The sequence below is a fragment of the Enhydra lutris genome, unplaced genomic scaffold, assembly GCF_002288905.1.
Source record: "Enhydra lutris kenyoni isolate GAN:26980312 unplaced genomic scaffold, ASM228890v2 scaffoldscaffold76, whole genome shotgun sequence".
Lineage (NCBI taxonomy): Eukaryota > Metazoa > Chordata > Mammalia > Carnivora > Mustelidae > Enhydra > Enhydra lutris.
In genome coordinates this window covers 711,586-724,736 of record NW_019154160.1, presented here as the reverse complement: position 1 = coordinate 724,736, position 13,151 = coordinate 711,586, and the positions used below count along the sequence as shown (strand labels likewise).

Genomic DNA, 13,151 nt, shown 5'->3' with positions numbered 1-13,151 from the left:
GTAAGACCACTTAAATGATAATGTGAAAAATGATCATACTTTGAAACATTCTGTATGATGAAAAGTAAAAGTGTAAGCTTTAGAAATAACTAATTTATCATTTATCACCCTAACTTGGAAAAACAGCATATTTTTCACCTCTAGTGAATCATACTTACAATTTGCCATCTTTGAAAGACCGAACAAGAATATTGTCTTTTTTCACAGCAATTTCATCACTACAATCTGGACAGACCACCTTTAAAAAAAAGTGTGAAACTATTAGAACTAAGAGCACATTTATAGATATTTACGTATCAACTATGTAAATCCTTTCAGAAAACAGTTTCAGCTCAAAGTTTAAAAACTAATTTCAGTTTGTAGGGTAAACAGCTACACGCATGTGGGAATACACACAAGTAATTTTAAATTTATATCCTCTATCCCTCCAGCTCTCTGGATTCCCCACATTGTTTTTGGCACAGGCTTGTGTCGGAAGCAAAAGCAAGGCCATGCCTAGACTGACGCTGCAGACCAAGTTCTAGTCTGAAAGAGGATGCCAGCATGAAAGTGGGGTCTGGGCCGGTCCGGAGGTAAAGGCTGAGCCTTCACAGAGGGTGTGAGCCACGGCTAGGAGAACTGTGGGAACCAAAACGGGAGCCAGTATCAGATGCTCAACCACAGCAGTCTCGATCTTAAAAAAGCAAGAGATGAGGTTCTACTTACTAGTTACATTTAAATATATATAACAGGCACAAAAATTTCTTCATAATACCACCCACTCTAAAAAGTAAACATTTTTAAAAAAAACATGGAGGCTGTGTGGGACTGATCACTACCCAAGGGAGGACTTAGCTGGAGCCACCTCAGCTGCTATTTAAAGTGAGGTTAAGAGTGCCTGGGTGGCTCAGTGGGTTGGGCCTCTGCCTTCAGCTCAGGTCATGATCTCAGGGTCCTGGGATGGAGCCCCGCATGGGGCTCTCCCGTTTCCCTCCCCCACCCTGCTTTCTCTGCCTGCCTCTCTGCCTGCTTGTGATCTCTGTCTAATAAATAAATAAAATCTTTAAAAAATAAAAAAAATAAAGTGAGGTTAAAGCCGGCCTTCCCAAAGGCTGCTGCAAGATATCTAAGAATTTTTAGCATTCTAGTTCCAAGACAGCTCACTATGCATACCAAGAACAAGTTAACAGAATAGTTATATTTCTAAATGAAAAACAAGCTAAGAAAGTATGACAGGTTTGTCTTAGGGATGGGCTCATTGGCTCTGAGATGACACAATGGTACATAAAGGCATGTACTCTCACCACAGGTCAGAAAGCAGCTAGAAATAGGTTTGTTCTATCCGGTCTTTAAGGAGTTGGTTAACATTTTCCCTAAATGCAACTGCATTGTACTAGGCATTCTTTAAATGCTGATGGCCTTTTGAATGAACTCCTTGATCAAAGTCTTTTATACATTATTAGCATCAAGGTAAACTTCCCCATCATTTCAAATAAAGACCTGAAGTAAATACTTAGCATTTGCTCATATACTCATCTTGTCACTCTATAGATACTGTCTGCCACCTCGAGCTACTGTACTAGATGCCAGAGAACAAGAGACCAAGACAGTCACTGCTCGTCCCCACGTGGAGCTTGCACCCTACAGTCGGGAAGACAAGCACTAAACAAGTAAGTGCACGTGTATTTAACTGCTACTGCGTGAAGTCCTTATCTAAGTAGGCAGGGACCACTTTCTTGAAGACACAACATTTAAGCTCAGTTTTCAAGACTGAGTGGGAACTGGCCTGACCAAAGGAAGTACGTGGATTCATGTGTGTATAGTATAAGGGGTTTACTGCAAGCAGTGGAAACAAATAATGGGAAGGTCCAGAGACAGCAAGTACTGGAACCCATCCAAGAGAGCAAAAGGAGGTCAGTGTGGCTAACTTTCTGCTTGGATTGATAAGGGAGATAAGAAGGGTTAAGATTTTTCCAGCATTTTAGGCCATGTTAACTCTTAGGATAAAATCTAAAATCTTTAAGGAAAGACCCTGAAGCAGGAAAATGTTATAACAGATTTGCCTTTTAAAAATTACTTTGAAAGGGGTGCCTGGGTGGCTCAGTCAGTTAAGAGTCTGCCTTCGGCTCAGGTCATGATCTTAGAGTCCCAGGATGGAGTCCCGCATTGGGCTCCCTGCTCAGCAGAGAGCCTGCTTCTCCCTCTGACCTCTCCCCTCTCATGCTCTTGCTCTCTCTCTCATACCCTCTTTCTCAAATAAATAAATAAAAATAAAATCTTTAAAAAGAATAAAATAAAAATACTTTGAGAAAATGAAATAAATAAAAATTATTTTGGGGGTGCCTGGCTGGCTCAGTCAGAAGAGCATATGACCCTTTATCTTGGGGTCTTGAACTTAAGCCCCACGTGGGGGGGTAGAGATTACTTAAATAAATAGAACTTTAAAAAAAGAATAAAATAAAATAGCATAGAACAAATAAAATGGAATGAAAAATTACTCTGGCTGTTGTAAAGAAAATGGGCTAGAGAAGGGCACGAGTTGAACGAGGTGAAGCTACCACAACCACCCCGCAGAGAGAGGCAGCAACTCGGATGCAGAGCGGTGGCAATGGCGTATTAAAGGAAAGAGAGTATCAGAGGCAATTAGGGGAGTGAAGGGCTGACTGAGCAGAGGACGCTCAGGCTTCTGTCTTGCGCAAATGACGTCAGGTCATTCGCCATGAGAGGAAACACTGGAGGAGGGCCAAGTTTGGGAAGGAGGGAGGAGAGAATGCGTTTAGTTTTAAACCTATTATGTTTTGAGATGGCTGAAGGACATCCAAATGGAGAAACTGAATAGATACCCAAGTCCAGAGGTCAGAATGGAAGTCTGAACTGTAAGATATAAACTTGGGACTCAATAGCCTAAGTATCAGGGGCTTAAACTTGGGTCTAAAACTGTGAACAAAATCTACCTTTTTCTTTTTTTCTCATGGGTTTTGCAGTCCTCCACTCTACCAACTGAGCTATTGAAGGACTCACTCTCTTATGCATTTCAAAAACTACACATATGGTAGCTTTGGCCAGCGCTGGTGGTGGTGTGTAAATGGGTTCGCTTTCCATTCCACCTCAGGAACAATAATCCATACTTCATCCTGTTCACCCATGTGTGTGACTGTCTTGGTCCCTAAGGCATTCTTATCTGATAACTCTGCAACCGATACTATAAAAGGGGATGCGATCACCCTAAAGACAATACAGAGTAATGTATTCTGCACCTTGCACAACAACATTTAAAGGTTGGTTAGAGGAGAAACAGTGAAGGAAAATGAAAAGGAAGACTGCGTGAATCATGGAAGCTAAGACTTCCTCCTGTTAAAATAGGGTAAATACGGGTGCCTGGGTGGCTCAGTGGGTTAAGCCGCTGCCTTTGGCTCAGGTCATGATCTCGGGGTCCTGGGATTGAGTCCCGCATCGGCCTCTCTGCTCAGCCGGGAGCCTGCTTCCCTCTCCCCCCGCCTCTCTGCCTACTTGTGATCTCTGTCAAATAAATAAATAAAATCTTTAAAAAAAAAAAAACAGGGTAAATACCCCTTATTTTTTCAGTCTCAGTTAGGATTCAATGAGACTATTTATATGAACCAGCTTCACAGAGTACCTGGCCATGGCAGGTGCTCAACACACTTCCTAACACAATGATGTTACTAAACACTTGCAAAATTTACTCAATTTATTAAAACTAATTTTAAAAATTGAACCCCAAATACTATTTATGTGACTATGTCAAGACTGTTTGATCCACAACACAATTTTACACTCTAGTTGATAAAAATTATTCATCCACTATCCAATTTCAGGGGGAGGATTACATATATGAATAATTCTAAGATTCTTTAAATAGTACTGTGATGGTTCCTACACTAATTACTGACAATTCAACATCATAAATCCTTAAATATTTTTCTCATCACCAAGGAAATTATTTAGAAACTATGGGTGAGAGAATCTTAATACTGAATATATTAACAGCAAAAAATTAATATTCCTGTTATTTTAGAAAAAGACACACAAAACTGATTTTTAAAACATGTTGCAAAAGAAATTCTTACAAAGAATCTTAGTGCTTTGGGAAAAAAGAAATGATCATACACCCTAATACTTAAGTTTTCAGCTCACCATTAACCAAGTTACTTAATACTCAGTCTTTCTAATACTTTCCAATACTCAGTCTCCTGATCTCTAAGTGAGGATAAATAATATTACCTGCCTCGTAGTCCTTATAAAGGTCTTAACACAATCCTTGCAGGTGGCAGGCATCCAATAACTATTAGGATGGATAGATGGATATATGCAGAGGTACAAAGGTATCATAAAGTATTTACATTTATTAAAACAAATAATTGCCCTTTTGAGTTTTAATTTTAAGATATAACAGAAGTTTTAATTATAAGAGCTAACATTTATTGGGCAATTACTTTGTGCAAAACAGTGAGCTGATAAGCATTCAGGATAAAGAATACAAATCACTTTCACTGAAAAGAATGATAAACAGACATCATTTGCAAATAACAGCAGAAAAAAGATTCTCTTCTTCTACAGTCTTTCGTATGATGAATTTAGAAGTTTTAAAAGTTTGCATTATGAATCTTCTACCCAAAATAGAGCAGTATAATGAACTCCTGCATCCCTACCCTTTAAAATTACTGTAATTTTGCCTTTCTTGGATGACTTTAAGAGTTCTTGGTACTCAAGGACAATTTTGAAAGTAATCTTTGTGTAAACTAAATGATGCTAGTACCATTTCCCTACTCTGTACCTAAGAAAACCACTAGTAAGATTATCAGTTGTTTTTTTCATGAACCTAAATAGTTGAAAATTAAACTCTTTTATACAGAAGTTACTCACCAATGCGGGAAACCATAGTGCTTTCTTTTTATCCAAACTAGCGTAATCTACACATACAACTTTTCCTAGCAGTTCATCAATCTGTTTCCTATCATCCTCATCTTCATCACTGGAGGATGAAGAAGATTCTTCCTCTGGTCTAGGGAAAGAAAAAAATCAGATATTTCCATTTATCTCCACAAAGAATGAGCATGCCACGCTGATAAATAAAGGTATTCTACAAATCTTATTCCATTTTCTAAAACCTACAGAACAGCAAATTTAAATTTTTCAAGTTTTCTAAATTTCTAAAGAATAACAAAAGGATCATCATTAGAAGAAAGCATATCATTTTCCTAGACATCCTTCAGGTTTATTTAGTGCTACTTTAAAAGGTTAAGGGGTAAGAATAGAACAGAGTAACAGTGGTCCCCAAACCCTCAAAAAGCTGAAGGCCCAAGACAAAACATCCCAATACTACACTAAAATATATTAGGTCCAACTCTGAGATTAAAGAAGTTCTAAATTTAGTAATTTTATACTCCCAATACAAAGCTAATTTTAAAAAGGGGAAGAAAGATCTTTATTTATTGGGGGCTTGGGGTGGGGAGAGAAGACGATCTGATAAGAGATCACCAATGCTATCCTTAATATCAAATATACACAAACTAGGCACTGATAAAATGTACAATACTGTTACTTTGTATTATGTTAGAAATTCCTTTCAGTTTCCACTGTATATTAGACTAAAAATTAGAAAGAAGTTCACTGTCAGCAGAAAAACAAATTATCGAAAACCATCCACTTGTTGTTAGACAAAAGTATACCAAAAAGTAAAACTTTTTAAAAAGGAAAAAAAAAAAAAAAACCCATAAAACAAAAATTCTACTCTGAATCTGGTTCCAAGAAAGCCCACAACCAGTGTTAAAGAAAAGAAAGATTCTAACAACTGAGTGCTCAAAACGCCCATAGTAAGTGAAGATACAAGAAATGAAGAGACTGCAATATAGGTTCTTTTTTACAAAATAAAATAGAAGAATGGTTAGTATTAATTACCTACGGGGATGAAAACATTTTTGAGATAGTTGGTAATGACCAAGTTCACTGAGAAAAAGTGTAAACTGATGGATTACTTTTAAAAACCTTAAACATGATTTAACTATTTGGTTGACTGGGACAATCTAATATACTCTAAAAATTTGTCTTGATGCCTTTCCAAGGAGATGGTAACATGTCACTCCTTTAAATATTTCAGCATAATTATAAAGAAAGCAAAAACTACTATAATAATACTAAACATTTTGGAATGATATGGGAAATATCAGTCTTTGATTTCAGTGATCAAGTGACTTAAAAATTGTCCCTGTTAAAAACAAAGCAAATTTTTCAAGTTTGCTGCTGAGAACTAGTATTCTTTCAAATGGCACTTAAAGCAGTGTTAAGTAGGGACGTAGGAAGTAAGTAGAAGGTAGGAAAAACCAATACACCTTCATATTAGCAAAGCATAAAACCTTAAAAATAGGCACACAGCTTGGGATAATAGTGACAGACCTCCCAAGTCTGAGCTCTAATTGATTAGTAGTGTTTTTCAAGGGTAATGACTTTTATCTCTTCACTTTCTAATGACTGTAGAAGACAACCAACCTTAAAACCATAATTACTGCTTTTTCAAAGCAGTCATAAAAAACTTATTCAGCTAGGATTTAAGGGACACTTTTTATGTCATTATCATTAGCAAGACAGAAAGTCCGAATATCATGGATAACATATATTAAATCTGTAAAACACAGAGAGAAAACTGGGCTTTATTTGCCTCATAAAGTCATCTGCATCTTTCTAAAAATTCTCATTTCTTTCTTAAGACTTAACAAGTGTGAAGACTTCAGACACCAGAAAGTAACATATAAAAAAAAAGTGACTGCCTACATAGAACACCTATTCACCTTTCATATTAAATGTTCAAGTTCCACTCTAAAACCAGTGCACATTTATGGACTAGATTTCCTGACCCCCACCCCAAGATTTTGTTCCAAGAGTGCTCATTTCTCTCTCCTTTATCAATTTTTCTGCCTCTACTACATTGAGCCCCCCAGCATACTGTTATTTATATGCTATTATTTTTCCGACTTAAAAAAAGAATCCCCTGGGGCACCTGGGTGGCTCAGTGGGTTAAGCCTCTGCCTTCGACTCAGGTCATGATCCCAAGGTCCTGGGATTGAGCCCCAAGTTGGGCTCTCTGCTCGGCGGGGAGCCTGCTTCCTCCTCTCTCTCTGCCTGCCTCTCTGCCTACTTGTGATCTCTCTCTGTCAAATAAATAAATAAAATCTTTAAAAAAAAAAATTCCCCTGACCTCACCTTCCCCACCAGCTACTGCCACCTCATTTCTCTACTCCCCTTTGCAGTCAAACAGCTTGGAACGCTCTACTCCTCAACATCTGGAAATGCTTGGACTCCTCTAAGTATCTTTTCAACTGTCATTTCAATTAGGTGACCCTGACCCTCTCATTCAAATTTGCCCCAATCTCTCCTCACTTTTATTCTTTACCCACAGCATTTACAAATCCATCATACTAATATAATCTACTTAGTTCTTTCTTATGTATTTTCTTTATCGCCTATCTCCCATATATGCGAGAATATAAGCTCTAAGGGCAGAGATTTTATCAATGCCTTTTATTCACTGATATATCCCAAATACCTGAACAGTGCTTGGCACAAGCATAGATATTCAATAAATATTTGTTGAGTAAATAAATGAACTGAATAGATTTCTTTCTTTCTACTATGTTATTTCTAATTTTATTTTTCCTAAAATCATAAAATGTATACAAGCAGTATAATGTACACAACCAGTATAAACCACACAACTGTCTATACCTAAGACTCTTAGCCAGGAAATAATTTACCCAAGACACTCAGTAAACTAGTGAACTGAAATAAATGAGCATCAAAACTATTTTATTTAAGGCTAGCTCAGTCAGTTAAGCATCTTCCTTCAGCTAGGTCATGATGCTGGGGTCCTGGGATCAAGCCCCACTTTGGGCTCCCTGCTCAGCAGGGGAATTTACTTCTCCTTTCCCCTCTGCTGCTCTCCCTGCTTGTGAGCTCACATGTGCTCTTTCAAATAAATAAAAATAAAATGTAAAAATAATAAAAAATAATTTTAAAAAATATTTTAAGAGAGCAAACACAGAGCAAGCAGAGAACCTGCTTGGTGTTATAGCCCTCTGACATCGTTGCTTCTTTGGTGGTAAGATCGTATTTGTTTAGAGAGCCAGAATGAAATAATGCACTGTCTTTGTGACATGATTATCTGATGCCCACTGGAAACAAAGCTAACTACACGGAAATGTTTACCACACTAATTATTTAAAACTGACTGCACATCACTATTAATTGTAAATTAATTGTGAATTAAGTAAGAACTTTAGACAAGATGTGTGCCAAAGAACAGCAAATGACAAGATGCAACCAGAAAAACCAACTTCAATGATCCTTATAATTTCAGGCAAGTAACTTGGTGTCAAATTTTGTACACTAAATTAAAAACCTGTATTAGTCAGTATCTGGAAGTCTAACAATGTACAGCTCTTTAGAGATTAAAACATAGAACATACAGTCATGTATATACTTACCAATAAAAGGGTTTTATTTTTTCCCCAGTTTTTAATCAAGAAGGAAACTAGAATCAAATTCTCATATCAAAAAAAAAACAGCAAATAATAAAAAAAAAACTTCTAGAATTAGATAGTGGCACTGGTTATGCAATCAATGAATATACTAAAAACACCACACACTAGACACTTTATGAGGGTGAATTTTGGCATGTTAATTATATCTCAGTGAAAAACATTTTTTAAAGATCTGCAGACCTATATAAATACCAAGTACACATCACTACTTTATTGGGTAAACTTTAGTGCTGTCAATGGGTAAAATCCCTGCCCATACATAATCCCTATCAAGAACCATTTTAAGCTTTCTTATGCTTCACACTTTTTCTGAAGGAGAAAAAAAATAACAAGCAGACTGATTTCTACTGTAGCAGCTGCATATACACTTTTGCCAGGTTATTGGAAAACACTTTTGAGGGGTGAGGGTACACAAATGTTTCTATGATTTCAGTTATTCTATTCTTTAGGCAGAAATAAAACATCTATATTCAGTGGCTAAATTGTAACAGCAAAATTCAATCAACTTAAACGCTGATTAAATGATCAATAACTTGCTTTAAAAAATTAAAATAGAGAATGATAATCTTAAGAAAATAGCTGAATATATTTGAATTAAGCAATTTAAGGTAGAATATAAATAAAACTCAACTGAAGGAAGGTAACAAAAATAATCAATTTTGGAATATCTGAAGGCACATTAACCGGCATGTGGATTAAAAGTTGTTAAAAGAAAATAAAAGTAGTGATATACTCGTAAACAATGGAGTCTGGGGAAGCCTGGGAAGAAATAACCTTATTTATCTTTGTACAAAATTAAATTTCAAAAGACAATCAGAGAATCAAATGACGACTTTTTTAGTTGAGTAATGGAAGAGGAAATGAAGGTCAGATAAATGACCTTAAGGTCCAGGTCCAAGACTTTGTTGTAGAAAAACACTCAGAAAGGGGAGAAAGAACTCTGAGGGACTGTAGTAAAGGAGAAGGGAATTTCCAACTGTGGTACTTGCCTGTGGTGCCTACATACCATGGCATTAAGTGCTAAGCGAAAACACTATAACATCTCTTGGCAATGAGAATGACCACCATAGTGAGGGGGAAGGAATAGAGCAAGCAAAACAAGATTATAGATGAGAAAGGCTTCGTTTCCTGTAAGAGTTAATTCTCAACCTCTGGTTGGCATTCTTACTCTGCACATATGCAATACAACCCCAACAGCAAATCTTTCATTATACACAGAGATTCTCAACAGGAAAATCACTTAGAACGTCTGCTGGACTCTTCAGAAAGCAAAGATCAACCTGCTCAGTGACAACTGCAAGCTTTAGTCTCATCTTCAAGAAAGGGAGACCTCAGCTAATAGATTTTTTAATATGTCATAACTGGGTCATTTAAAAAAAATTTTTTTAAAGATTTTATTTACTTATTTGACAGAGAGATCACAAGCAGGCAGAGAGGCAGGCAGATAGAGAGGAGGAAGCAGGCTCCCTGCTGAGCAGAGAGCCCGATGAGGGGCTCGATCCCAGGACTCTGAGATCACGACCTGAGCCGAAGGCAGCGGCTTAACCCACTGAGCCACCCAGGCGCCCCACTGGGTCATTTTTAAAGATCATTCTAGGTGATACTCTATAAATTATCTTACTTCAAATTTATGTTTACATGTGTAGGTGACAGTTGACGAAAGATAAAACATGTCTAAATATTAGATGCAATATTTTTCAAAATTTAAAAAGAATTTTTGATGGACACAAAAATTGTTTTTCTTACAATATATATATAAAATATAAAATATGGAAATATTGTTTCAAAAAATTCAAATAATATAGCCAAAACCAGTTCCACTTATCAGACATAAACACTGTAAGCAGTATCTTTATATACTCACACATATAAATATTTTTATGAATGAAGTCAAGTGACATACTGGTATATGATGAAAATTTTTGCATTCAATACATGACGTTTGATATCTAGTATTTACACGGTATTTCCTATATAAACACCTTAAGGGTATGAATTCATTTAATCTTTGCAACAATTCTGAGAGATAGGTAATACTATTATCTCAATTTTGCAGATGAGAAAATTGAGGCATGAACACTAAGTAATCTGCCCAAAGCTATAGAGCAAGGAAATGGCAGAGTTATTCACACCCAGGCCACCTGGCTCCAAAGTTCACACTTAACAATCAAGCCACATTGCCACTCTCAAAAGCTAGAGAAGTAGAAATCTACAATAATGAAATAATTTTACATCAAATACACCCTACCTCATTATTCTGATATCAATGATCATATTTAGAAGTTGACTACCAAAACTATGGAAGACTCTAATGAGCAATGGTAGGTAAAATTTTAATACACAGTGGAAGTCATTAATTTTCAAAGAGACATTGAAAGGTTTATCTTGTAAGTGCTTCAGTGAATAGTCTATGGCAATAAAACATCCCTCTGGAAAAACTGATAACATTATTAGATCACAGTAACATCAAATAATGACAACAGGATGCTTTCATATGAGTAATGCTAACATACATTTTTCATTTATTTCTCCTTCTGGATGAACAAGTTGTATGGAGAAGAGCAAATAATAGTTACACCCTGAATACCCTAAGATACTCAAGTCATCAGCAAGCTAAATCCCAAGTGAGAGACATTATTCACTTAGTAATTAATTGAAAAACATCTTGTAAAAATTTCAGAGAGTTAAGAAAAAAAAAGCATGGTCTGAATCACAAGTATAGTAGGAAAATACAAATATGAAATATTTTTTCAGTGTAAGGATTAGTCTTTTAATTTCCTCCCTCCAATGAGTCATTATTTATTTACTGTTAGAACAATTTTAGAAAGAAACTGAAGTACTACTCTAAGTAAGAGTCAATCAGTTGAATGGGAAAAGGCCCATGGAGCATGGGTGAGTTCAAGTCCTTGTCCTTTCCTTAGTGTGTTCCTTAGTGTGTTCATTGTCTCTGAGCCCAATGTCCCCAATTATTAATATGGATAAAATAATACCTATCTTCATCACTTTCCTCTAAGGCTGAAAGTACGCAATATGAGAGACAGTGCTTACTCGATCTGATTTCTATCTCCAAAGCTGAGCCATACTTACATTTAATATGTGATTCTTAATACTGAATGAAAGCATTCACTTATGCTAAAGATTTCAGTAATTCGACTCTATTTATTTTTAACTGCCACTCTGATAATTTTTGGGCTCAGACACGTTAAAATTTTTGAATTTTACCCAGGTGAAATGTTCAAAATTGTTTCTAAAATAACCTCCAATGGAATACATTAAAAACTCACCTTCCCAATTTTCTTCACCTGCTCCTATAGAGGCACCTATGTTTTTAACTATTCCAGCTGTTTCTTTGATAGTACCTTATCTCTAAATAATACTCTTATACTGATTTATACATTGTAGGCATTATTCTGTCGACTTCCTACTGTTACTAGGACTTAATTTTGTATTTAAGCCACCTCCTCTCCCTCCATCCTACTAAGTTTTCCTTTCTGATACAATTTTCAGGGGAAGTTACTTAGTGCCTTTGCTACTTTTTCTCTATCTGTTATCATCATATCTTTAATTTCCCCCAATGTTCCATTATATTAAGTAACCGAGTCCACCTTTTTAATAGAGACTTCCATTCCAACACTCCACATTCTATTGACTACCAGCATCTAGTATTACTATGGAGAAGTCTGATCCCATTGTGCCGCCCAGTCCTTCGCAATAAATGATTTTTCTTTCTCAAACTGTTTGAAAATTGTTTATCTCTGATGACCTTTCGATCCTGTGATCCTTTTTAATTTAAAGACTTTTGGAGCCTATGCATGGCCCATTAAAAGTAATTTGTTAAACTGATAGAATATATGTCACAACTGTAAGACATAAAAATAAGTAAGATGGTTTCTGTCAAGGAGATTAAGATTATTAGGAAGAGAAAACAAATACTACAAAGACAGTAACAGATGAAATACTGTTTTTGACATTAGATAAATGCAAAGAATTTAGAGAGCTCAGAGGAAAGAAAACAGGTCTGTTTTCAAGGAAAGAGTAGGGAGACACAAAACAGTTCACATAGAGGTGGGAGCATTTCTGTTGGGAGACTGAATGAGTGAGATAATGACATGGAAGGTGGCATCTGAGAAAGGAAAAAAAAAAAAAAAAGCATGAATAAAAGCAAAGTATCAGGAAAACAAAGGATGTATCCAGCGAATGTTGACTGGTTCCACTCTGACTACAGCACCAAGGCGCATGCAGGGAGAAACGGCAGACAGATACGCAGCTGTTAAGGCTGGCTGAGCGTGGAGAATCTCAAGCACCGTGCTAAGGAGTCTGAAATTGCTACGAGATCCAGTTAGCATTTTGCAAAGTACAATTTCAAATTAGTAACTCTTAAAACAATACTAGAAGGAGAAATGAATTCAGGTTCAACTAACAGTTATGAAAATGGACTTACATATGATTAGATCTTCTTCCTCTATTTGTTTTCTTCCCTATGACAGGAGTGCCAAAATGTTCAGGGTTGGTGAGTGGGAGCTGGTCTAATGTCTGTGGGTAAGAACATAAACCCATCAAAGTTACGACGTAGCAAGTTCTCTTTCCTTTTTAAACCAAATCAGTTTAAGAATATGC

General features: G+C 36.3%; 1 protein-coding gene across 2 annotated transcripts in view; it reads right to left on the bottom strand.

Annotated features, from left to right (window-relative positions):
- Positions 1 to 13,151, bottom strand: part of LOC111160489 (AT-rich interaction domain 4B) — a 141,386-nt gene that overhangs the window by 57,178 nt on the left and 71,057 nt on the right. For both annotated transcript variants that reach the window (XM_022523636.1, XM_022523637.1), the window contains exons 7-9: positions 12,976 to 13,067; positions 4,864 to 5,002; positions 159 to 238 (exon numbers count right to left, since the gene is read on the bottom strand). In XM_022523636.1, coding sequence (XP_022379344.1) covers positions 159 to 238; positions 4,864 to 5,002; positions 12,976 to 13,067 — 311 coding nt within the window. The remainder of the gene's footprint in view (positions 1 to 158; positions 239 to 4,863; positions 5,003 to 12,975; positions 13,068 to 13,151) is intronic.